This window comes from Pseudonaja textilis, chromosome 1, assembly GCF_049901715.1.
Source record: "Pseudonaja textilis isolate UNSWEBS1 chromosome 1, rPseTex1.2, whole genome shotgun sequence".
Classification (NCBI taxonomy): domain Eukaryota; kingdom Metazoa; phylum Chordata; class Lepidosauria; order Squamata; family Elapidae; genus Pseudonaja; species Pseudonaja textilis.
The window spans coordinates 325519667-325543650 of record NC_141990.1 but is presented as its reverse complement, the minus strand read 5'-3'; the positions used below and the strand labels follow the sequence as shown (position 1 = coordinate 325543650).

Here is a 23984-nt window from a genome sequence, read left to right as displayed (position 1 = left end):
AAAAAAAAAAAAAAAAAAAAAAAAAAAAAAAAAAAAAAAAAAAAAAAAAAAAAAAAAAAAAAAAAAAAAAAAAAAAAAAAAAAAAAAAAAAAAAAAAAAAAAAAAAAAAAAAAAAAAAAAAAAAAAAAAAAAAAAAAAAAAAAAAAAAAAAAAAAAAAAAAAAAAAAAAAAAAAAAAAAAAAAAAAAAAAAAAAAAAAAAAAAAAAAAAAAAAAAAAAAAAAAAAAAAAAAAAAAAAAAAAAAAAAAAAAAAAAAAAAAAAAAAAAAAAAAAAAAAAAAAAAAAAAAAAAAAAAGCAAAAAAAAAGAAATGTATCCCATTGGCTGTCAGACTCCCGGGGCAGGAGTCTAGATAACTTTGTAGGCTTTGTCTGGAGTGGACCACCGTGGCTTCATCAGAGTGCTGGCTGATGCAATCTTCCCAGGCCATGTGGTGAGATGGGTAGAGGGCTTTGTTATGTAGAATACTCTGGCCCATTAACAAAGGTGGGAGTGAGCTTCTGCTTCTGAGGTGAGTTTCTGCTTCTGAATTTCTACTTCTCTTTTTAGGGGAAATATTCTGCCTTTTTAGTTTATCCTAAAATATTTCATTTTCCTAGGAGAGGGGTGGGTGCTAACTTTCTACACTAATATCAAAATACTAGGGTTAAATTGATTTTAACAATTTCATTTACTGAGAAGAAATGTGACATGTGAATTGAAACCTCAAGCAGAAATTACTTGGGAACACTAATAAAATAGTGGGGGATCTGATGGGAATTGTCCTTGTAAGAGATGACCAGATTTGAGCCAAATGGAGGGGTCAAACGCATCAGTAGTCTCAAACCCCTTTGCAGATACAAGTCCAGCTCACCTTGAATTCTATTGACCCTTATCACCCTCCAACTTGCTTCAGCTTTTAGTAGTTCAGATTCTAGTAGACAGCTTAAGCTTGCAACAAACACTTTGTGTTCATTTAAACTGCCTGGACTCCTGATTTTCTTTGTTTGATAGTCCTGCCAATCAAGCTAGTATCTGTGATAGTGTGATTGGCCAATATAGAAAAGAACCTGCCATCAGCAGTCCTGTAATAATGTTTTAGAAAAATTATTTATCTAGAAACTTTACATGGGAACAGGATCAGAACCATAAATTGTATGACTTTTTACATTTGCATACCCAACTTGATCCAGCAAATGTAAAGCATCATTGAGTAACCTTTGGTGCATTTCTCGAATTGTATTGCTACATATAAATGAAATATATAAATAAAAATATCACCTTTTTATAATGAAGTCATAAGAATCAATATGATTTTAAATCCTATTTTATTTATTTTAAATACTATTTTAAGCTGCATCTTGAAATAGAGCATGTCTGAAGAAAATTCATTACCAAATATATAATATTGTGGAAGTGAAAAGACACAACATCTCTTAATGTGTGACAGTAATTGAGACTCCTTATTGTTTGTAGCTCATGAACTAATACAGGTGAAACTAAAAAAATTAGAATATTGTGCAAAAGTTCATTTATTTCAGTAATGCAACTTAAAAGGTGAAACTCATTACATGCAAAGCAAGATAGACTCATTACATGCAAAGCAAGATAGTTCAAGCCATGATGTGTCATAATTGAGATGATTATGACTTACAGCTCATGAAAACCCTAAATCCACAATCTCAGAAAATTGGAATATTGTGAAAAGGTTCAATATTCTAGGCTTAAAGTGTCCCACTCTAATCAGCTAATTAAGCCGTAACACCTGCAAAGGGTTCCTGAGCCTTTAAATGGTCTCTCAGTCAGGTTCAGTAGGAATCGCAATCATGGGAAAGACTGCTGACCTGACAGTTGTACAGAAAACCATCATTGACACCCTCCATAAGGAAGGAAAGCCTCAAAAGGTAATTGCAAAAGAACTTGGATGTTCCCATAGTGCTGTATCAAAGCACATTAATAGAAAGTTATGCGGAAGAGAACAGTGTGGAAAAAAAAGGTGCACAAGCAGCAGGGATGACCGCAGCCTGAAGAGGAGGCCATTCAAAAGTGTTAGGGACTTTCACAAGGAGTGGACTGAGGCTGGAGTCAGTGCATCAAGAGCCACCACACAGAGACTAGATCCTGGACATGGGCTTCAAATGTGGTATTCCTCTTGTCAAGCCGCTCCTGAACAACAAACAACGTCAGAAGTGTCTTACCTGGGCTAAAGAACAACAGAACCGGTCTGTTGCTCAGTGGTCCAATGTCTTCTTTTCTGATGAGAGCAACTTTTGCGTCTCATTTGGAAACCAAGGACCCAGAGTCTGGAGGAAGAATGGAGAGACACATGCTGCAAGATGCTTGAAGTCCAGTGTGAAGTTTCCACAGTTTGTGTTGATTTGGGGAGCCATGTCATGTGCTGGTGTTAGTCCACTGTGCTTCATTAAGTCTAGGGTCATCATAGCTGTCTACCAGGAGATTTTGGAGCACTTCATGCTTCCTTCCACAGATGAGCTTTATGGGGATTCTGACTTCATTTTCCAGCAGGACTTGGCACCTGCCCACACTGCCAAAAGGACCAAACCCTGGTTCAATGACTCTGGGATTACTGTGCTTGATTGGCCAGCAAACTCGACTGACCTGTACCCCATAGAGAATCTATGGGGCATTGCCAAGAGAAAGATGAGAGACATGAGACCAAACAATGCAGAAGAGCTGAAGGCTGCTATTGAAGCATCCTGGTCTTCCATAACACCTCAGCAGTGTCACAGGCTGATAGCTTCCATGCCACACCGCATTGAGGCAGTAATTGCTGCAAAAGGGGCCCAAACAAAGTACTGAGTACATATGCATGCTTATCCTTTTCAGAGGTCCAATATTGTTCTATGTACAATCCTTGTTTTATTGATTTCATGTAATATTCTAATTTTCTGAGATTGTGGATTTGGGGTTTTCATGAGCTGTAAGCCATAATCATCGCAATTATGACAAATCATGGCTTGAACTATCTTGCTTTGCATGTAATGAGTCTATCTCATATATTAGTTTCACCTTTTAAGTTGCATTACTGAAATAAATGAATTTTTGCATGATTTTCTAATTTTTCGAGTTTCACCTGTATTTGCCTTAAAAAAGGAAGGAAAGGTTAATTTCAGAATCAGGACAGATCTGTTAAATACATAAAATAAGTAGATCTGTTTGTTCTCCTTATACTGTGTTAGGAATAACAAGGTTACCTAACGTAGTTTGGGTAAAATAATATATATAAGCTATGATTGTAAGTTTAAGTGTGTGTCACTTTAAACTGCAAAGCATGTAATTTTGGGTGCGGTGTTGAACCGCCATAAGAGGGAGCAAGAGAACTTGCTCGATTGCTGACATTCCTGACGATTACTGGATTGATGGTTTGCTAACTGCGTGTTTTCCCTACTGCTGAGTTGCTGAAGGAAGAAAGGAGATTTGAGTTCTTCATATCTCTACTGCGAGGAGATATATTACTGGACTGATATTTGTAAGTTTATTGACCTCTCTTTTTCGACACTGGAATTTGCAACGGAATAATCCCCGGACAGACTGAACTAGTGAATGATATATGGACTGTTTTTTGACTATGCTAAAACTCTTGCTGGAATAAACTATTTAACTAGCATGGTGTATCTGTTTTACTGAGTGTAAGCTACAAAAAACATTTATCTCACATATTTTGCCTGCCTGCCTGCCTGCCGTGCAGATTCTGCTAGGGTGTATCCCTAACATACTGTTAACTTTTCTGTCTGATCAATACATGTCCGGTTTTGTTAATTTATTTTACTTTTAATTTTCTTTTCATCACCCATTTCTTTCTTCCTTTTGTTAATGTATTCCAAAACAGGCAAATCAATTGTGTTTTTTAATTGTACTTAAATGACTAAAATAGTAAAAAAATAAAAGCATAAGAAAAAATATACAAACTTGCAATTCAAAATATTCAAGAAATTATCTTTTAAAACCAAATTATCAAACTCTAACTTTCTTGGACAAATAGAAATGTCTTAGTCTGGCATTGGATATACAGCAATGTATGTACTCGACATACTATATTTTTCTGAAGAGGATATGCTATTGGGGGACGAGCGGTCTGCCACCTCCAAGTGGTGTCCCCTGGATGCGCGAAGCCGTCAAACGCTAACCGTAACTGAGAGCAGACCCTCCGACGACAGGCCCACGCGACAGGCCGGCTGGAGTACTCAAATGCCGCATCAACATGGTGGAAACGTCCACTACAAAACACACGTCCAATGCTACCGCGTTCGGGCGACTGCGTCCGGGTCCGATGCGCACGGAGACTACCCGATCCGTGTGAAAACGCAAGCGGGAACAGAGGACTGCCAGATGCTCAAGGTGGCCACCTGGGAACGTGGATTCGCTGACTGGACGCTCGACCGAGATCGCCAGGGCCATGCGGGACAGGAAGCTGGACATCTGCTGCCTCCAGGAAACTCGCTGGAAGGGCAACAAGGCTACGACTATAGACGGCTACAAGATCATATACACCAGCTGTAAGGAAACCGCGGCGGTGTAGCTGTGGTTGTCAGTCCAAGCTGGCAAAGTTCCGTCGCAGAAGTTAAGCGCCTCACAGAACGACTGATGATAATCGTCTTGAGCGACCGAGAGGCAGCGCCTACACATCTTGTCCGCCCACGCCCCTCAGACCGGATGTCACGAGGAGGAGAAGGATACCTTCTGGGAACTGCTCGACAGCCAGCTCAGGCAGATCCCACACGAAGCGACATCATCATCTCGGCGACCTGAATGGTCATGTAGGGCGGACAAAAACGGACACCAGTGCCACGGTGGGCACGGCACAGGCGATACGAATGAGAATGGCCAGAGGATCCTGGACTTTGCCGACTCCCATGATATGACCATCACGAATACCTGCTTCATTAGGCGAGAATCTCAACTCCTCACCTACCATAGCAGAAACGGAGCCACCACACACAGATCGACTACATCATCGTACGACGAAGAGCCGCTAAAAACGTGCTCAACGCCAAGGTGTACCCGCATTTAATCGAGCAGTCAGCACAGGCCGCTGATGGCGAAGATCAGGATCAGCAAGCCCAAGACCAGGATTGACAAAAGGAATGCAGACCAGCCACGAATCAAGTGGTGGAACCAGAAGAAGATGGCGGGACCCTCATCAAACCGGAGCAGTTCCTGCAGATGGTCGACGGGCCACAGGAAGCGTGGTCCATGCTGAAGAGCACTGTTCACACTGCCGGCTGCCAACAGCTTGGTTGCACCAAGCCAGGACGGAGACGCATCGAACGAGATACATGGCTCTGGACACCGGAAGTACAAGATGCCGTACACCTGAAGAAACGGCTCTACAAGGCCTTTCTTCAGGACAAGACCAGCGAGAAGCTCTGCGAATACAAGGCGGCCAAAAAGGCAGCCAAGAAAGCAGTAGCGACAGCCAGAAGCTCCACTACGATGACATCTACGAGAAGCTGAACACGCGAGAAGGCGAGAACGAGATCTACCGCCCAGCCAAAAGCAGACACAGGAAGACCCTGGACATTGACCAGTTTCATGGGATCAACGACGAAAGGGGAAATTTGATCGTCAACCCCAGAGACGCTGCGGAGAGGTGGCGGCAATACTGAGAAGATCTCCACCGAGGAGTTCCACACCCACGAACCCCGCGAGGTGACCCAGTTGAAGGCCCAGTCTCAGGCATTTATGCCAGCGAGGTCGCCGACGCCATCAAGGCCATGAAAAACGGTAAGGCAACAGGACCAGACGACATCCCTGCCGACTTCTGGAAAAAGGCACTACCGGGCTCGGCATTGTGGCTGTGCGAGCTGTTCAACAACATCGTCTCCACGGGAAAAGTGCCACACGACTGGTACCGCAGCACCACTGTTCCGATCTGGAAGGGAAAGGGCAGCCCAGCGGACTGCTCCAACTACAGACCGGTCAGGTTACTGTCACACTATGAAGATCTTTGAACGCGTCCTTGATAAGCGCATTCGGGACATCGCGACATCAGCGTCAACCAGGCTGGATTCATCAAGAACTGCGGCACCACCGACGCCATCTTCGGTGTGCGGATGCTGATGGAGGCTCACAGAGAGAAGAAAATCCCGCTCCACACCGCCTTCCTAGACTTGAAAAGGCCTTCGACCGAGTCCCGCACGATCTCATCTGGTACGCACTGCGAGATCACGGCGTGCCTGAGCTGCTCGTACAATGGGTCCAACTCCTATACAGATGTCACAAAAGCCGTGTAAGCGGCAGCTGGGATATCAGAGGAGTTTAATATTACCGTCGGCGTACACCAGGGCTCTGCTCTCTCACCACTGCTGTTCATTCTGGTGATGGACACAATTACACACGACCTGTACACGCCCGCCCCATGGATGCTGCTCTACGCCGATGATGTGTTCCTGGCCAACCTGTGCAAGGCTGAACTCGAGCACCGAGTCCAACAGTGGCACGACCGCCTCGAGCAGTTCGGGCTCCGGCTGAACCTAAAGAAGTCCGAATACCTGACCACTGACAATGAAATGACAGGCTCCATCCACGTGAACGGGCAGGAGCTACCACGCGCCTCCACCTTCAAGTACCTGGGAACTACTCTTGGGGAAGAAGGCCTACTACAAACTGAGGTGGCAGCCAGGATCAATGCAGCGTGGGGCAAATGGAAGTCCGTCACGGGCGTCCTCTGTGACAAGAAGATGCCGATGCACCTGAAGGCGAAAATCTATAACTCTGTGGGTGCGCCCGTGGCCATATACGGCGCAGAGTGCTGGCCGACTCACCAAAGAAGTCGAAAGCAGACTCCAGATAATGGAGATGCGAATGCTCCGATGGTCGGTAGGCCTCACCCTACCGATCGCGTCAGGAACGAAGAAGTGCGTAGACGGTTCAACGCCGTGCCCATCCCCACGGTCATGAGGCAGTCCGGCTACGATGGTTCGCCACGTGAGCGCGCCAAGGAAGAATCCATCATCAAATCTGTAATGAAGATGACTGTCGGAGGAGCGAGACCGCGTGGTAGACCTAAACAACGCTGGATGGACACGATCAAGGCCGATCTAGAGATCGCGAAGGCAGACCCGACACACGTGGCAGACAGAGAGGCGTGGAAGCAGTACTCAAGGACATTAGCGGACCTCGCCCGAGCGCGAGACAAACGCTGAAGAAAAAGAAGAAGAAGAAGAAGGATATGCTAAATTAAGACCAAGGAAGCATTAGCATGCCATGATCATATTAACTAATATCTGTAATTAGCCATCCCTTTATTAGATAATATATAACTGATGTAAGATTATACCTATCTAGACAGCTTCAGTGCTAATATGTCATTTTAAACTGATAAAAGGCACTCCAGTTCATTATCTGTGCTTATATTGACAATAGTGAAGCCAAGAACCACTTAACTGATTTGAGTCACAACCATCTCTAGAATACATAGACTGCACCAGGGGATGTCATAATATTCTATTGTAAAGTTCAAAATAGTGCAAGCAGTGCTATTCACTGTGACACATTATGCAAATGAAAGTTATACTTTAAAGAAGTGCAAAAAAAAAAAGGGTTTGATTCCTTTGAAATTTGATATTGAAGAAGATTCCTAAGAATCTGCAAGAAAACAAACAAATGGTTAATTGAACAAATCAATCTAGAATTGTCCACTCAAATTATCCTATTTCAAATACATTATGCAAAGACTAACTCTCTGAAAAAGACTTTTACATTGGGAAAGGTAGAAGGAAAGCAGCAAGCTGGATAGACTCAGTTACGTATAATGGCAATGGATACACACTGTTGGAAAACATGAAAGACACATCATCTTCCCCAATGGTTTCTTGTAGATATTGTATAACTCAGGGAATAAAACTGAATTTAAGGAATCAGTGGAACAATTTGCCTCCTGGAGTTGTGGTGCTCCATTGCTGGAAGTTTCCAAGACAAGATTGGACAACCATTTCTACAGGATGGTATAGGGACTCCTGCCTTGGGCAGAGGGTGGACTACAATAGAAGACCTCCAAGGTCCTTTCCAGCCCTATGATTCTAATTGTGTAACACAAGGAAAAAGAACCAGAATAATTAATTATCCCAAAACATCTATTGGAAATCGTCAGCAGAGTAGAAATAGAATTACTAAATAATTACTTAAATTTAATCAATCAAGAAAAGTCAATGAAACAGGCACCAAATGTTGGTGTCATTAGTTCACTCATACTCCATGTTTAAGTCAGTTGGAGCCCATGAAGATCTCGTAATGTTTAATAACAAAGTTGAAACATTCAGAAAATCAGAAAGGAATGTGTTTTTTTCCCCACAGAATTGTAGAACAGATAATAAATCAGAGTTGCAAAGAAGGGAGACAAATCTTTGGATTTCATTAATAGAAAAGTAGCTTCCAAATCATGAAAATTAACAATTCTACTTTATTCTTTCTTGGTCAGGCCATTCATCAAATAGTATGTCCTGTATGAGATATTACATTTTAAGAAAGATTCAGATATATTAGAACAGATTCAGAAAAGATGAACAATACATTGCATCAACAGTTAATTTCCAAATTATAGGATATAATCATCCCCCTGCATTGTACCATCTAAAAGAATGATGGGGCAAATATTAGGTAAAATGAGAATTTCAATCATATATTTTACAAGTTACAAACTGGGAAAATAAATCGATTTTGACTTTCATCTCCTTAGAAGGTATGGCTGTATGAAACTTCAATCCTACCTTCAATCTATATCTTTAAATAAAAGAAAATGTCCATATTGAAGTCAGTTTCCTCATCCCTGGTCCTGAAGGCTATGACAGGAAATTTCTAATCAATTTCTGGAATTTCCAATGAGCCCATCTTATTAAAAGTTGTCTATAATTTTTGAAAACGGCTCCTTTTTGAGATGCAATCTTCTGCAGTCAAATGTTAATCTTGAAATTTAACAGTTGTTCTCCCAAAACACAAGGCTCTTTGGAATCTTCCAGTTATCCACCCTTGTATCCCTGACTGATAAGTTGGGCCTTAAAATAAAAACTAATTTCTGCAGGCCAGTAATTCTCTTCCTTGAGTAGCCCTTGTTGGGAGAAAGTCTGAATGTTTCTTTCAAAACTTATTCTACAGTCCTAAAAAGAAAACAAGTGCTCCCTCTGTACATCATTACCCTCTTCTAAGTTCTCAGATAGTCTTGTGTTATGGACTACTGGAGACTTGTTATCTCAGGAGAAAGAGATATGAGCTGAAGTTGGTGTCTGAAGTCAATATTTTCATTAGATTGGACCAGGTTACAGGAAGTTTGGAGTTCTTCCTTTTATTTTAAAGTGAATATATAAGACTGTTTGGTAGCCTCGTATTTCTATTAGTTTTGTCTGCTATAAATTGTCTTTGCATTCAGGGCAAATAAACTGCCATCAACAAGAGTGAACTGATTGGATTGCAGTGTTAAAGAACAGTGTTTGGTTGTGTGTTGGTTAGCGTGCCATTTCAGTAGTGGTTAATAGATGGACTTGCCGAACAGGTAATAATGAAGAAATCATATTATCCACTTAGTACTGTATCTAAACATAAAGGTCCTTGGTGCTCTTTGAGCTGCTTGTTTTCTTGCAGATTAGCATTACCCAAACTAGGTAACACCATCAGTGCTAGTAGTTGTGTGCTGTCAATTTATATTCTGGCGGCTTACTCTGTGAGTGTTGGTGGGGGTGGGGGTTAGACATTTTTTTGCTTGGACTGTTTACTGTTGGCTCTTTGGCAGTTTCTTGATTGGGGTGTTGTTTACTTCTCTTTTATCGGTCACTAAACATTTATGCTGCATGGTTGAGGTTGGTTTCTTGTGGTAGTGTCCAGCCTTCTTTATTATTGTTCAAATACTATCACCAGTTGTCATTTTGTAAAGCATTTCACTACAAAGCGCTATAAAAATGGGATTTTTTAACGTTGGGGCTTGATAAAATGTGCATTTTAATTACTGAAGTAGTGTTTGGCTATTACTAGTATTTATGAATGTGTTCAGTAAGAGAAGATATGAATGGACAGTCTAAACCAGTGGTTGCCAACCAGTGGGCTGGGGACCACTGGTGGTCCGCAAGAAAATTGTGGTGGTCCGCAGAGAAATGTCACCCCCAAAGCACCCCGCAAAGCAATTAATCCAGTCTGTGCAGAAACACAAGACTGTGCCTATGGGAACACAAGGCTTGCATCACTTGCATTGCATACAACAAGAGGTAGGGGAGGGGGAAAGGGCAGAGGGGGGAAACTTGCCCCACTTGCCTGGCTACCAGGCTTCTTTCTTCTTCTGCTTTTGGCTGCACGCAAGGAAAGTAGCAAAAGCCTTTCTTTCTCTCCCACAAACTCTGCCAGAAACGAGTCTTTGGGACCTTGCAAGGCATCCTGCTCCAAGAGGATGCATCATTCTGGCAGAGTTTGGGGGAGGGAAATAAAGACTTCTGCTGCTTCTGCTGCTTTCCTTGCATGAAGCCAAAAGTCTCTCTCTCTCTCTCTCTCTCCCCCTGGGAACGTCTACAGAACCAGTTGTTAAAAACTTTGAATCCCACCCCTGGAGGGAAGGGTGAGGGGTGGGACCAGCCAGTGATGGGATCACCCAACAGGGAGCCATAGCAAAGGGCCCAAAGAGCTGCATGCAGCTCCAGAGCCATGGGTTGCTGACACCTGCCCTATAATTAGTAAAAGAGTCTAAATTACACTAGAAGTGATTTAATACATTTTGAAGAGAGAAATTAAAATGCATTATCATGTAAAGAATTTTCCTGCCCATCCAGTGTCTTAAAATTACATAACTGCACCATTTATCAGTGCTTTTCTTGGAAAAGTGTAACCTGTGTTCTCTCCAGAAGAAAAGCATTGTTCTTCTGCCTAGGGATCTTACAATGCCAGTCTTTGCTTACGTTCAACAACATATAGTTTTATAAGGTTGAGAATATAACTGCATTTTTTTGAAGTTAATCATTTGTGTGCATTTTTCAGGCAGAATGCAACAATTATATACTTGTTGTACATAAGATAAATGCAACAAATTTATATGTATGTGGAACAAATGCATTTCATCCAGTTTGTCGTTACATGGTAAGTTAATGGCATATTTTTTGGATTATTGCACTATGTCTTATACTTATGGGAACAAAGGAATTTCTTATTTATTCACAGTATTTATCTTAAGCCACTTTCTGAGTCACAGAGGGAGCTTCAAAATAGCATAAGAATTCTAGAAATAACTAATGTAGAATACACATGTCAAAGGTTTGTAAAAGCAAGTACAGGTAGCTCTCGACTTACAACCACAATAAAGCCCAACATTTCTGTTGCTAAGTGAACATTTGTTAAATGAGTTTTGCCCCATTTTTTGACCATTTCTTGCCACAGTTATTAAGTGAATCATTGTAGTTGTTAAGTTAGTAACATGGTTGTCAAGTGAATCTGGCTTCTCCATTGCTTGTCAGAACTCAGAAAAAGTGATCACATGACCCTGAAACACTGCAACCATCATAAATATGAACCAGTTGCCAAGCATCTAAATTTTGATCACATGACCATAGAGATGCTGCAATGGTCGTAAATGTGAAAAACGATCATATCACTTTTTTCAGTGCTGTTGTAACTTTGAATGGTCACTAAATGAACTGTTGTAAATCGAGGACTACCATTAGGACTGTCCATTGCAAGCTTTTTCTTTACCCTGTTAAAACCTTAGTAGCCATGGAGGAAATGGTACTATTTATAAAAGATAAAAAATATTCATCCAACCATATTCATCCTATTTCTTTTAGTTGGCTATCAGAATTGTTATGTTACCCTAAACAAGCAAGGTCATAAATTATGAATAACCTTTGAATATAATCTGTTGCTTTAGATTTTCCAGGAAGCAAGAAGAGTTCAATAGAACATACCAGCACACTAGCTTTCTCCTGATAGGTTAGAATTCTTTATAACAATTTTAATTTGGCATGTTATCTGAACTAACTAATCAACCCATAGCTATCAGAAATTGGGAATATCACTAATCCCCACAATGGAAAAATGGATGATATTAATAGCTATTAAGAAAAATGTTTTGCTAATGTTATGAAAAAGGCTTACAATTTAGGAATAAGTTCCCAGTCTTCTTGTTCTTTTAGATCACATTCCTCTCCCTAAGTCAAAGGAGATACCTCTCATGGGATGGGATCATGTCCCTCACAAAACAGTAACAGCCTCACAGGAACAGTAATGACTAGGACAATATACTAAATGGGGCAGTTACAACCTTTCGTATCAGAGAGCCAAGATCAAAAAATCTGAATACCCTCTAGAAAACATGTATAGTAGGTGTTATATCTCATCCTCCCAACTTTTTTTAGTATTCTCCCAAGTCTCCTGTTCCAGAGAAATTCCACTTAGTGATGAATGACATCTCCTCCTAATGTAGGTGATAAAATAGCATCTTCACAAAAGTTCTGCAATTTTAAAAACTCAATTCAAGAAAAATTAATGGGGTTGGAGTGCCAGCTTAGACCTTAAAAGGGTGAACTGATAATGTAAGATTACAGATTCTCTGTGGAATGAGATAAATTCTAGAACAGTATGGAAAGAAGATGTACTACGGCAGATGTATTAGTGACTCATTTTATTTTATATTCCATTCCATATCTTATTACTATTCTACATTTTCTGTATAGCTTCTCCCCTCTTTTAACTTTCTTAATTTTATTTTATTTATTTCATCTCAATTCAAATCATTGCACTTATATTCTTTGTCTGTCCTGTTTCAACTGTCTACTATCTTTTCTCATTGAACAAAATTTCTCCTGTAATCACTGTATTACGCCTATATATCTTTCCCCTAAAATTATAGCACTTAATATAATACATAACTTCCGTTCGGATTCTGCTTGGTACATTCTAAAACTACAGACTGTATTGAAAAAAGAAGAAATTATAAATGTATAATATAATTAAAACAACAATCCATACCAATTCAATTCTATCATTAATATTAATATTCATTTAAATCTTAACGTTTTACACATTACTTTTCAGATAAGTATCATACTTCTATTAGTACTACGGTAACCTCTTTGGATCTCTAGGAGACTTATTTTCACATATCAATTCACTCAGTTTACTAAAACCATCTTTGATAACTTCTAATAATTCTAATAATAATATTCTCTGGAACAAAAGTTTTTATTAAGATTACAGTTGCAGGAAACTGTTCATTGCAGAAAACTGTTCATAACTGGACAATTTCCATTATCTGCTGTCCTTCTGTTCAACTAGACAAAGTAGACATAAGGGCCATAGAAAATTTGGAGTCATACAGCTTCCTTACATAGATTGCATCACTTGTGAGCTGTTTTTAGGTATTCAGCTGTATATTTTTTCTCTTTTAAAAATATAATTTTCTTTAAATTATAATATAAAATACAAATGAAAATAAAGATATTAGGGAAATGTGGAAAAAAGAAGTGTGGGAAGGGAAAAAGCAAAGAAAAGTGTTAACTTCCATCCTTTTTCTGCATAATAAAATAAAAACAGTAAGGCAAGCCTTAATTTTTTATTTTTACATACTAACTACTACATACTAATTTTTTATTTTTACATACTAACTATAAACTAGTCATTTCTATAACAACAAACCTATCTAATCAGCAAATCCCAGTTAGAATTTCAATTTTTTCTGTCTCAAACACAAAGTCTTGAAGACTTTCCAAGTAGAAAAAAGCTGGATGTATTTTTTCTTTGATTCAAACAGTTAATTTGTCCATCTCTGCTAGCTCCATCAGTTTTTCCATCCATTCTTCCATTGTGGGGATTAATATGTTTCCATTTTTGCACATAAAGAATTCTTGTTGTCAACATATGCAAAGTTTTTTTTTCTTTTTTTTGTTCAAACCATTATAAGTTAGTTATACTGTCTGATGAATAAGGCTTCTATTCTTTTTTTATGATCAGATTCTCACTTAGAACAGTATAGAGTGTATTAGATCTCTACATTTAACAGAAATCTGGCTGGTGGATGGACATGGATTCAGAGGAATGGATTTTTTCACACTCCATTCACTCCAATCAGCAGCAAAATTAGGATAGATTTTTGACAGCTAGTGGAAATGGCAGATGGACTACTGTCAGTTGATCTCTTAGATTTTTCCACTCAACCATTTGATAACCATAATTTTTATAGCATCAGAATATGGAGAACATCCTAGTTTTCAGTCCTGAGGTTTTTCTCAGTAGAACCTTCTTAGTTTTTGCCTTCATATAAAGTCATCCAGATTCGTGCTGGAAGTTGAATGGAGTCAAGGTGTCTTTACCTTTTAATGGATAAGGAAACCATGATTTAGCAAGAAGTATGAACATTGTCACTAATACATCTGCTCTCTGGGAATTATTTAAAATAGGTAATTGACAATATGAAATTAAAGTTGTATACAAGAGCTACAGACAGCAGAGGAAGATGTCCATATGAACCAACTGTGAGTTATGCCTCTTTAATGGTTGGTAAGTTTTCTCCTTGCCCTGCAAAATGTCTTAATATCTTTTTCACTTAGTCATGGTTGTCAAGCACTGATTACTCAAATTAGAGTGAATATATTTCAGATGTGATGTTGCTTATCAGTCTTTGAATGAAAGGCTGGTTTAGAAACTAATTGCATATGCAATCTGCCTGTACAGTATATCAGTTCTTCCTCAATAGCTGGCTGATGTAGGATTTTTTAAAAAAAGACTCTAATGACATATTTATTCTTTTTCAACTTTGTCTTCTTACAGCCTTTGTTCTTTTCTGTATACTGTAGATTTCAAATGAAGTACAAGGTTATAGTGGGGGAAAGGATGTTACCCTATTCTGCAAGCAGCAGCTTTTTGGATAAAAAGTAATTTTTAAAAAAGAAGAAGCTGATATTTTACACAAAGACTCTTTTCAACCAATTTCTATTGTCATTGGACAATCAATGTAGCCTTTTAAACTTAGCTGCTTGTTTTTCTCTATTTTTGGAACTTGCTGATATGTTTGACCACTGCTTCATTCTGTCAGCCATATGTTTGCAATGCAAGCTAAATTGCTGACAGCAGTCAAAGTGTCAGTCTCAGCTAAAGGCTGTACATAGCTATTAAGCAAAATGCCCTCAACTCTCCTCCCACCTCCTTTGTAATTCCACATAGTCTTCATTGTAGCTGTCTCTATTCTCTGACTTCAGTCCATTTTTCTTGCTCCTGTCAGTGCCAAGTCACCTTCAAGCACAGTTGAACAGATAGCAGTAGCAAGAAGGAGAAATAGTAAGCTCAAGAATAAGGAGGAAAAGATGATGATATAGAGTAGGAGGGACTGACTTTGCCAGTCCTTAATGTTGGCACTAGTATTTTCATATTAAGATGAAGAAAGCTATGCTGTCGGACTTGCAGTAATGACTTTTTTAATGCAAGGATGGCTTTTTGTATTCATATTATTTATTATGTATTGGTTGGTTATATACCATTGAGTCAGATTCAGTTCCTAGCAATTGAATACTTATAATCCTGACCTGTCTTACAAAAGTATAGTTTTTCTAATGATACGTAGATTTTCTAATGAAATTCCTATTCTGTTTTTGATACTACATATCAATCTTTATCGGTGGTTTTCCTCTTCTATTTCCTTTATTTCTTGCCATTAATTATAGCAACATTTATTTGCTAAATTAAAATAAGATTAAGTAGATTTAATTGTTGTGCATGGTTCATCATTCTGTGGGGGAATTGCTCTAACTCAAACTAATTTTAGGCTACTCACATGCTAAACAACCATATTTAATCTATTTATATTTTTTATTTTAAAGGAAAAGCAATCCAGCATCATATTGTTTATGCTGATCATGGACCTTTCCATAACGTGCATGCATGGTATTAAATTCTGAAGGTGCCATTTCTAGTAGTGGCCCAGATATGGGATTTGACATGGTTCACACTAGTGTCTTCTATGCTATTGCTGCTATATTTATCCTTGAGCTATAGCACACACAATATACCCATCTCCTGCAAATTGTGGCAGGGCTAAAAAGACACATCTTTTTATTTGCTTTGTCTCAGATGGTGCACTTTATACAGCCACTTCAAATAACTTCTTGGGTACAGAGCCAATTATATTGAGGAGTTTCAGGAATCCCTTAAGGACAGAATATAAAGCATCTTGGCTTAATGGTAAGACATTTTGTACAAAATTAATGAAGAAAATGGTGTACAGTAGGGCTTTTTTTGCAAGTCAGTTTTTACTGTGATCTCAGCTGCCTGTGTCACATTATCACAAACCAATTTTTTAATATACAATTAAACTTGTCAGCTTAGGACAAATTTGCCTGATGAGAAAATAACACTATAAGGAGAATTCTGGAGTTACAGTAGTAGCTTAATAAGTAAGTAATGTTTTATTGAAACAAGAAGTCTTTTTTCTGATTTTATCAGGAATAAATGTAGCTCAAGACAATACTCCAAAATTATAACCTAGTCTTTAGACAAAAACAGCTATATAATAGAATTGTTGCAGATTTTAGTTGGAGAGCTTTGGAGTAAGGGCTGTTTTAGAAAATATTAAAATAATGGGCGTGTTGTCATCTCCATTCATTCTTGGTTCACAAGTTGGCTAATTGCTCTATAAATCTTATTCAGAACACTCTAGAATACACCTAGAATATTTTATTTATTGATTTCTGATATTGATATACCACCAGAATCCAGAGGCATGGTATTTTACAGCCGTAACAACACAAATCTATATACATAAAAACAAAGTAAAGTATCAAATGATGGTCCACGATTATTAAATCATGCCAATTTACATTAGGTTATCAAGCTTTGGGATAGAGTGAGGTTAGAACTTGGCCATGTATTAGAGAAGCATAGTTGAGGCACCATATTTTGGTTTTATTGGTTTTTTTATTTGTTTGTGTAGCTTGCCAGATTTTCTTATAATAGGTGGTTATATAAGTCTTGTAAATAAATAAATAAATCTTAAATACATTCAGAATACTCCATCTAAACTCCTCCTTAAAATAGACTCAAGGTAGTCATCAATATGTTCTGGGTGGGGAGAGAGGGCTTTCCTATAAGGTAGGAGCCATCACTAAAATTCACCTTCCTCAAGTCTATGTTGATGTCACTTATGCAGTGGGAATCCATAGTGTTTCCATCTGAAATGAGTGTATCTGATAAATCAGTTGTACTTGGAGAAGGCAGTGCTGCAGGAACCATATGAGGGTCTTAAAGTCAAAAACAGTTTTGACCAGAAACCAGTATAGCTTTAACTCTGGACTGGGGATGGAGGCATCTGAGACTTTGATTAGGAGCTATAAGAACATTTGGGATCTCTGGACTTGTGTGAACTGGAATCAGCAACATTGGCAGCACCAGTGGAGTCAATGGAGCCAGCAGTACCATGGATACATATTGTAAATACAGTTGCCAAGAGTAGGACAGAACCAACTGACTTTTGACATAAGTTGTGAAGCTACTTGACATAAGTTGTGAAGGCCTGCTAGGGACCGGAAAGGCTACAAAGAAGTTTGAGGCTTGAAGCATTGTGTGGTTCTTTGACAAGCTGTCATAGGTCAAATACCAGGGGTAATGTTCAATATGGCAAGGTGAGCAAGGCTGGCAAAGCAAGAGGCTGGGATGGCAAGGTAATATAATGTAATCAAGCAAGATCCAATACTGTCTCAGACTCTGGTGGAGTCTGTACTCTTTGCCAGCTCCTTGATAGTCTCATGGGTGCTTTTGGCCTGGGAGAGTGGCCCATGTTGTTGACTCTTGTTCAAGTTTTAAGTTCACAGGTTCCTCATCTGTACTAGGGCCTAGTCTTTTTCTGTTGATATACTGGTATGGAACTTTAAATCCTCTGCACACCTGTGGAAGGTTGGGGAGCTTGAGCACTGTAAGATTTCCTCAGGCCATGAGCTGTTGCTGCTGGGCTCTAAGGCAAAAACAGCTGACCGGGACTAGAATGACTTGGGATCCTGGGGAGTGCCATGGATGAACATGTGAATGCATGTGGGTGTAAGTGTGAGTGACTCCGTCTGGAAGATAGGGACTGGGGTGGGAAGAAGCATGGAGGTGGAGAGTGGGCAGGTAGAAATATTAAGACTAATGGTCAGAAATCTGACCAGCTCCTGTTCAAAGAAGAACAGTGGCATGTGTATTCAGGAGACCCTTTATAAGTTCCACCAAGTGTTTCAGCTGTACCTTTTCCTAGACTGAGAGGTCTTTCAGACATTGATGCCCTAATTAATGTGCTCTACACAGGACTATTCTAAAAGACCATTTGTAAGCCACAGCTGGTCCATAATGCAGCAATGTGGGCAATGGGGAGTACATCATATTACATCCATGTGTGTTCCTGCTTTGTGAGCTTTACTGGTTACCACTTGGCTTCCAGGTTACATTCAAATTGCTAATTATCATCTTTGAAATCCTATATGGCTTAGAGCCTGGTTATCTATCTGGGGTCTATCTCTAATAATTTATGTCTGCTTAATGAGATTGAAGACACTTCAGATCCTTTTAGTCAAGTAATGTCATCTAGCCAGACCTAGGCAGTGTAGCTTCTCTGTTGGAGTATCTGTCCCCGCACCCCTCAATGAGCTGATTTTGGAGATTGATATGTTTCCTATCCTCCAGTTGTTCCAAAAGTTGTTAAAACATGGCTCTGTTCCTAGGGCTGGGGCTATGGTGGATGCCAAACCTTTGTTAGTTTTTGGGGGGTGGGGGGTTTGATTGGTTTCAAGATACTGATATTTTATTAGGTTTGGTTGAGATTTTTTTTATTGTTTCACTGCTCTTGATGCACATATTTTTTTAATATTTGGGTTTTCTCTCTATTGTAAAGCCCCCAATGTATTTTGGGACTGAGTCTCCAAATCTAGTAATAAATTTAAAAATAAATAAAAATGGGTTAAGATGTATGTGATGGCTCACTATTAGAAGACCTAAAGGGCTAGGTTGGAGACAGATCGTCTTGGGGGAGTCTTTCTATATGGCCACTAAGAGCTGACATTGATGGCCCATAGTCAGTTCAAACGTGGTGTCTATTTGGAGTCATCCAGGTTTAAAACTGTCATTTGAAATGCTGACAATACTAGCAATCAACAGTCTTTTTTTCTGAGGCAGACATCTATCAGTCATTATCTGGGCATCATTCGATTGCTTGTTCATATTTTCCAACACTTTCAGTGTGGCTATGTCAATTGCCAAACCTCTGGAAGGCTTCAATACAATCACATATTACTGCTCAGACCTGCTTGATGAAATTTTTTGCTCTGCTCCAGTAGTCAGAGAATTACTTCCAGACATGAGGATCTTATCCGTTGGCAAGCTTTTATTATTTATTTATTTACATGCTTACTTATTTACTTACTTTGTTTAATTTATTATTTATTTATTAAATTTGTATGCCATCCATCTCCTCTACAACGTGATCCTGTTCCTTTTTGTTGAGCCTCTTTCCATAAATATTCTTGTCATGTTTAGTGAAATAGCTTGTTCATCACTTTTTGTTTTGCTAGATTCTTGCTTTTCGGAAAACTGCCTGGTTTGGCCTGCTTCCTTTAAATATACCTTTTGCTTATATCTTTGATATTCATTATCTTCCCCTAACCTAGACTTCTCCAGATCTTTAGCACAATAATATTCCTTCAGGGGTGTTTCTGATTAGCTCTTTTGAACTCAGTTCCATATTCCTACCTGACTTTCCTTCAAGTTCTTTCTAGCCAGGACTGACTCCATCATTTCTTCTCTGCCTTGCCTTGGATTCCTTCCTCAGATCTCCTCTCAATTATCTCTAATGCATTTTAAATCCTATCAAAGCTATCTGATTTTCTTTCATAGTATCTGAATTACAGATTGCTTTGTTGACTCTCCTAAGCTAAACTGCCAGAAGGAGTAGGGCGAACTGTGTGTCCTTTACTCTTAGGAAAAATGGCATACTTATTTATTAAATTTAATTATAACCTTCTAGCATGATATCAAGGTTCTCCCAAGGATTCCATCACTGATAGTTTATAATTTGTAAACTTATTTCATTTAATTGCTTCAAAATCAGATAATTAACCCATAAATAAAGTTCTTTACTCCAGTGACAGGCTTATTTTTCACCAGTTTTACTTGCCAGCAGGACTTCTTATTCTTTTTGTGACAGAAGCAAGATGCAAGGAGATTTAATTAGTTTGTATAAAGTTCTTTTATGTTAAAAAGGGCAAAATTGCTCTCATTTAATTTCAGTAATAACACATTATCCTTCTTATAAAAGATTAATCTTTCATGTTATAGCTGGGTGCCTTATGTTAATCTGTGTTAATTTCTGCTGTGCCCTAATTTTTAAGAAGTAAAATTGGAAAGGGGGACGGACTCAAGCAAATATGCGCAAAGGCCAGGATTTAAAATATCACCATGAGGTAATTCATGTCCTCATTTTAACTCATGCAGGTTTCAGTACCTGCTGAAAATGTATACTTTACTAATAGATTGTGCATTGGTTTAAATAAAGACACCCAGCTGTATATAAAGAGGTGAGTGATGGGAAGGAAAAAGCAATCCGGCCAAATGGGTTGCTGTTTGATACATTAGGACAGAAAACATAAATGGTATTTTTAGGAAAGTGAAAATCAAAGCCATATTTGGCCAATGCAGGAGCTAGGTGCTAGGCTGCTGAGCTTTGATGTATTTGACTATTATGTTTTTAAAGACTTAAATTGCAACATTTTAATTCATAAAATCATTACTTCCCACATTTTACTGGACATTTTGATTATTTTAAAGAGAAAAATGGAATAGCAATGGCTTCTTAGTAATATTCCCTGTCTTTAGCTAAAACTATAGATTACATCACAATAAAAAATCTAAAATTACTGGATTTTCTTTGCAATCTTGTTTATTTTTATATGTTCCAGAACCCACTTTTGTTCATATGGAACTCATACAGGAGAATGAAGCAGTCTCTGACTCTGACAGAATTTATGTGTTCTTCACGGAAACTGCTACTGAGTTTGAGTTCTATGATAAACTTCGGGTGTCACGAGTAGCTCAACTCTGCAAAGTGCGTGTTTGAATTCCTTATTTGCTTCTCTATTAGACTGAAAAATGGAGTCAGTGGAGATATTGGGATGATGGGAAATGATTCATCTTTTCATTGAGAAAACAGAATTAAGAGAAAGAAATTGTACCCCATCTCTTTAAAAAAGAGAGCTCTTTATTTTGGCTTTGTCTTGAGAACACAATTTTTCCTATTGTACATACTACATACTACTGTATTAAGAGGAAGGAAGACAGGCAGCTAGCTCTCAGTTAACCATCAAGAGAACTTTTAAAATTCTGTAGAACAGATCTTACATATGTATACATAATGTTTCCCTACTCAAGATGTCCCAGTCCTGAAAAAGGCTTAGTATGGCTGTGTGAAGCGGTGCTCCTTTGTTTCACCAAGCTTAATTCAAAATGGTGAAATAATGCCTCAATGCAGAATTGAGATCAGAATTGAGAGAACTCCTAAAACCTGCATCAGCTGAAGCACCAGGGCAAGCTTCTTTGCTTTGGCCAAAAATTTGTCTCTGCAAATGCAGATATGCATAAAAGATTGCTGAAGGCTTTGACATGGCATACCAGCTCCTAGAAGTGGGTTTAAATTTAAAGAAAGGGAAGTTTCATTTTCTGAAGTGAAGTGACCCTTTGCAGCTTTGTACAGGTTTAGTATTTAGTGAATTAAACATCCAGACATTTCAGTTCCAAATCAATTATGATTATTTTTCCTGTTCATGGTTCTCTTGGTGCATCTTCTGGATTTATTACAGACTCATTTTTCAGGTGTTTACCAAACTGCTGCATTTATTTTCATAAAGCAATGAAATAATGTATTAAATTCATAAAACAAGTGTATTTGGAACATTTGGCTAAGTAGTTTTATAACAGGATTTGATTTTTTCCTCCTCAAGGGTGATCTTGGTGGAAAGCGAACATTAAAAAAAAGATGGACCTCATTTTTAAAATCTACCCTACTCTGCTCTGTTCCTGAACTGCAATTTCAATTTAATATCCTTCAGGATGTCTTTGTAGTCAAGAATTCAAACTGGCGGGAAACCATAATTTATGGGATTTTCACCCAACAATGGTAAGAGTTCTTCTCCATAATATCCCAAGACATTTTCAATCTCCCTCTTAAAATTAACCATATAGGGCAGGTATATAGGAAGTATAATGGTAACCCCATAGTTTAAAGCAAGATCTATAATTGCTGACAGATACAGATTCAAGTTAAGATAAAGATATGACATTTGATTCAATTATTTTTGCACTATGGCATGAAGAATAAAAGGACAAAACCACTCAGATTTGTGAACTCTTATAAAACATTCAGGAGGCTTGAACTGGGAAATTTACTGCAGCAGTTAAATCAGTGGTCCTGAATTTTAAAAAAACTTGCTGTATCATCTTATGGCCACCATATTGGTACTGCCGAGAATACTTTTGTGACATCAATTCCCTAATATTGTTAGAGAATACTGGTTGATAAATGATTTAATTCACATTTTGGTGACCTCAGGATTAAATAATTATACATTTTCAAAGTTACATTTTGAATTCTGTTTTTACTGAACAAGCCATAGTTGCCAGATTGATATATTATGCTAAGCCTCAATGAGGGTGGGGCATAAAAACATAGCCAGAAATAAGCATACCATTCTATGATTTCTCCCACAAATCCTGCTAATTTGTCTTACTATGGCAGGGATGGGATGGTCCTGGGAGAGATGAGCAAATAAATACAAGTGTGTACACTGAGTATATATTCACTACAGGATCACCTAAAATGTAAAGCTCATCCCACTGGCCCAATTAATGTTTGTTTAATTAAATTTTCCACTTTGACCCTCAAAGTTGCTTAAGTCATCCCCTTCAACCCACACAAAATAAATTTTCAGCTCCATTACATAGAGACATCACCCTATTACTAGCTGCTGGCCTTCCAAGGCTAAAATAATTCTAGAAATAAAGGATACCTCAATCCTAGATTAGATCCTAACCCAAATTTACCCAAACTTTAATGATGGAGTTAAAAAGCAATCGGAATCTTGGAGTAAAAAACCCACTAAGCTGCTAGGTTTCACTCAAAATCCAGCTCATGCCAATGATACCAATCATTGTGGTATATGTGTGTTCCTGGGACAGATGAGGAAAGAGCACTGGAAAGATATGCCAAGAAAACTAAAAAGAAGAAATAGTGTAAAGTGATTGAGGTGCTGGATAATTGACCCTCCAGGTGAGATGGCACTCAATTTGCTGCTGAGGAAGAGTTGAGAATCTTTTGGGGTACCAGTAATATTTATAACACAGCTGGATTAGAGCCTTCAAAACATCTAGTTGTTGATATTGCCAAGCAGGAAAAGTTGCAGGAGAAATACGGAATTTAAGTTGTATGAAAGCTCAACACAATAACAGAGGAAATAAATCAGCTACACATAGACAAATGGAGCATAGAAGAAATCAATCCAGGTCCTTGCTCAAGGTAGCACGAATAACCAGGCTCAAATTATTATCCTTTGGACAAATTATGCTAAGACCTAGCTCTCTGGAGAAGTCTGTAATGCTGGGAAAGATGAAAAGAAAGAGAGACTAGAGAATGACTAGGCAGCAAGATAATGGATTTAATTTCAACAGCAATGAGTTGGAAGATCTGAAGGATCAGGCTGTTCACAGATATATGTCTTTGATCATATTAAATATTGTCATAACATTTGATTGATTAGTATAATAGTATGGTCATCAAGTAAGTGACTTACCATTTTTTAAAATGGAGAAATGTACAGCAATCTGAGGTAATAATATTTTGCAAGCTATTGTCTGCTTTCTTAAGCTAAGAAACCCAAAACACACATTTAATTCCTTTATGCTCTTTACCTCTTACATTCAAATGGCAATCTTTCATGAGCCATAGTTCTTACCTGATAGACTCATAGACCTCTGCTACTCATAGTTTGGTAAATTGAGATATCTATTAGCCACACTT

General features: G+C 38.4%; 1 protein-coding gene across 1 annotated transcript in view; it reads left to right on the top strand.

Annotated features, from left to right (window-relative positions):
- Positions 1–23984, top strand: part of LOC113434978 (semaphorin-4E-like) — a 38850-nt gene that overhangs the window by 5384 nt on the left and 9482 nt on the right. The window contains exons 4-8 of the mRNA XM_026698461.2: positions 10952–11050; positions 14362–14461; positions 16028–16138; positions 20875–21020; positions 21913–22088. Of these exons, the coding sequence (XP_026554246.2) occupies positions 10952–11050; positions 14362–14461; positions 16028–16138; positions 20875–21020; positions 21913–22088 (632 nt within the window). The remainder of the gene's footprint in view (positions 1–10951; positions 11051–14361; positions 14462–16027; positions 16139–20874; positions 21021–21912; positions 22089–23984) is intronic.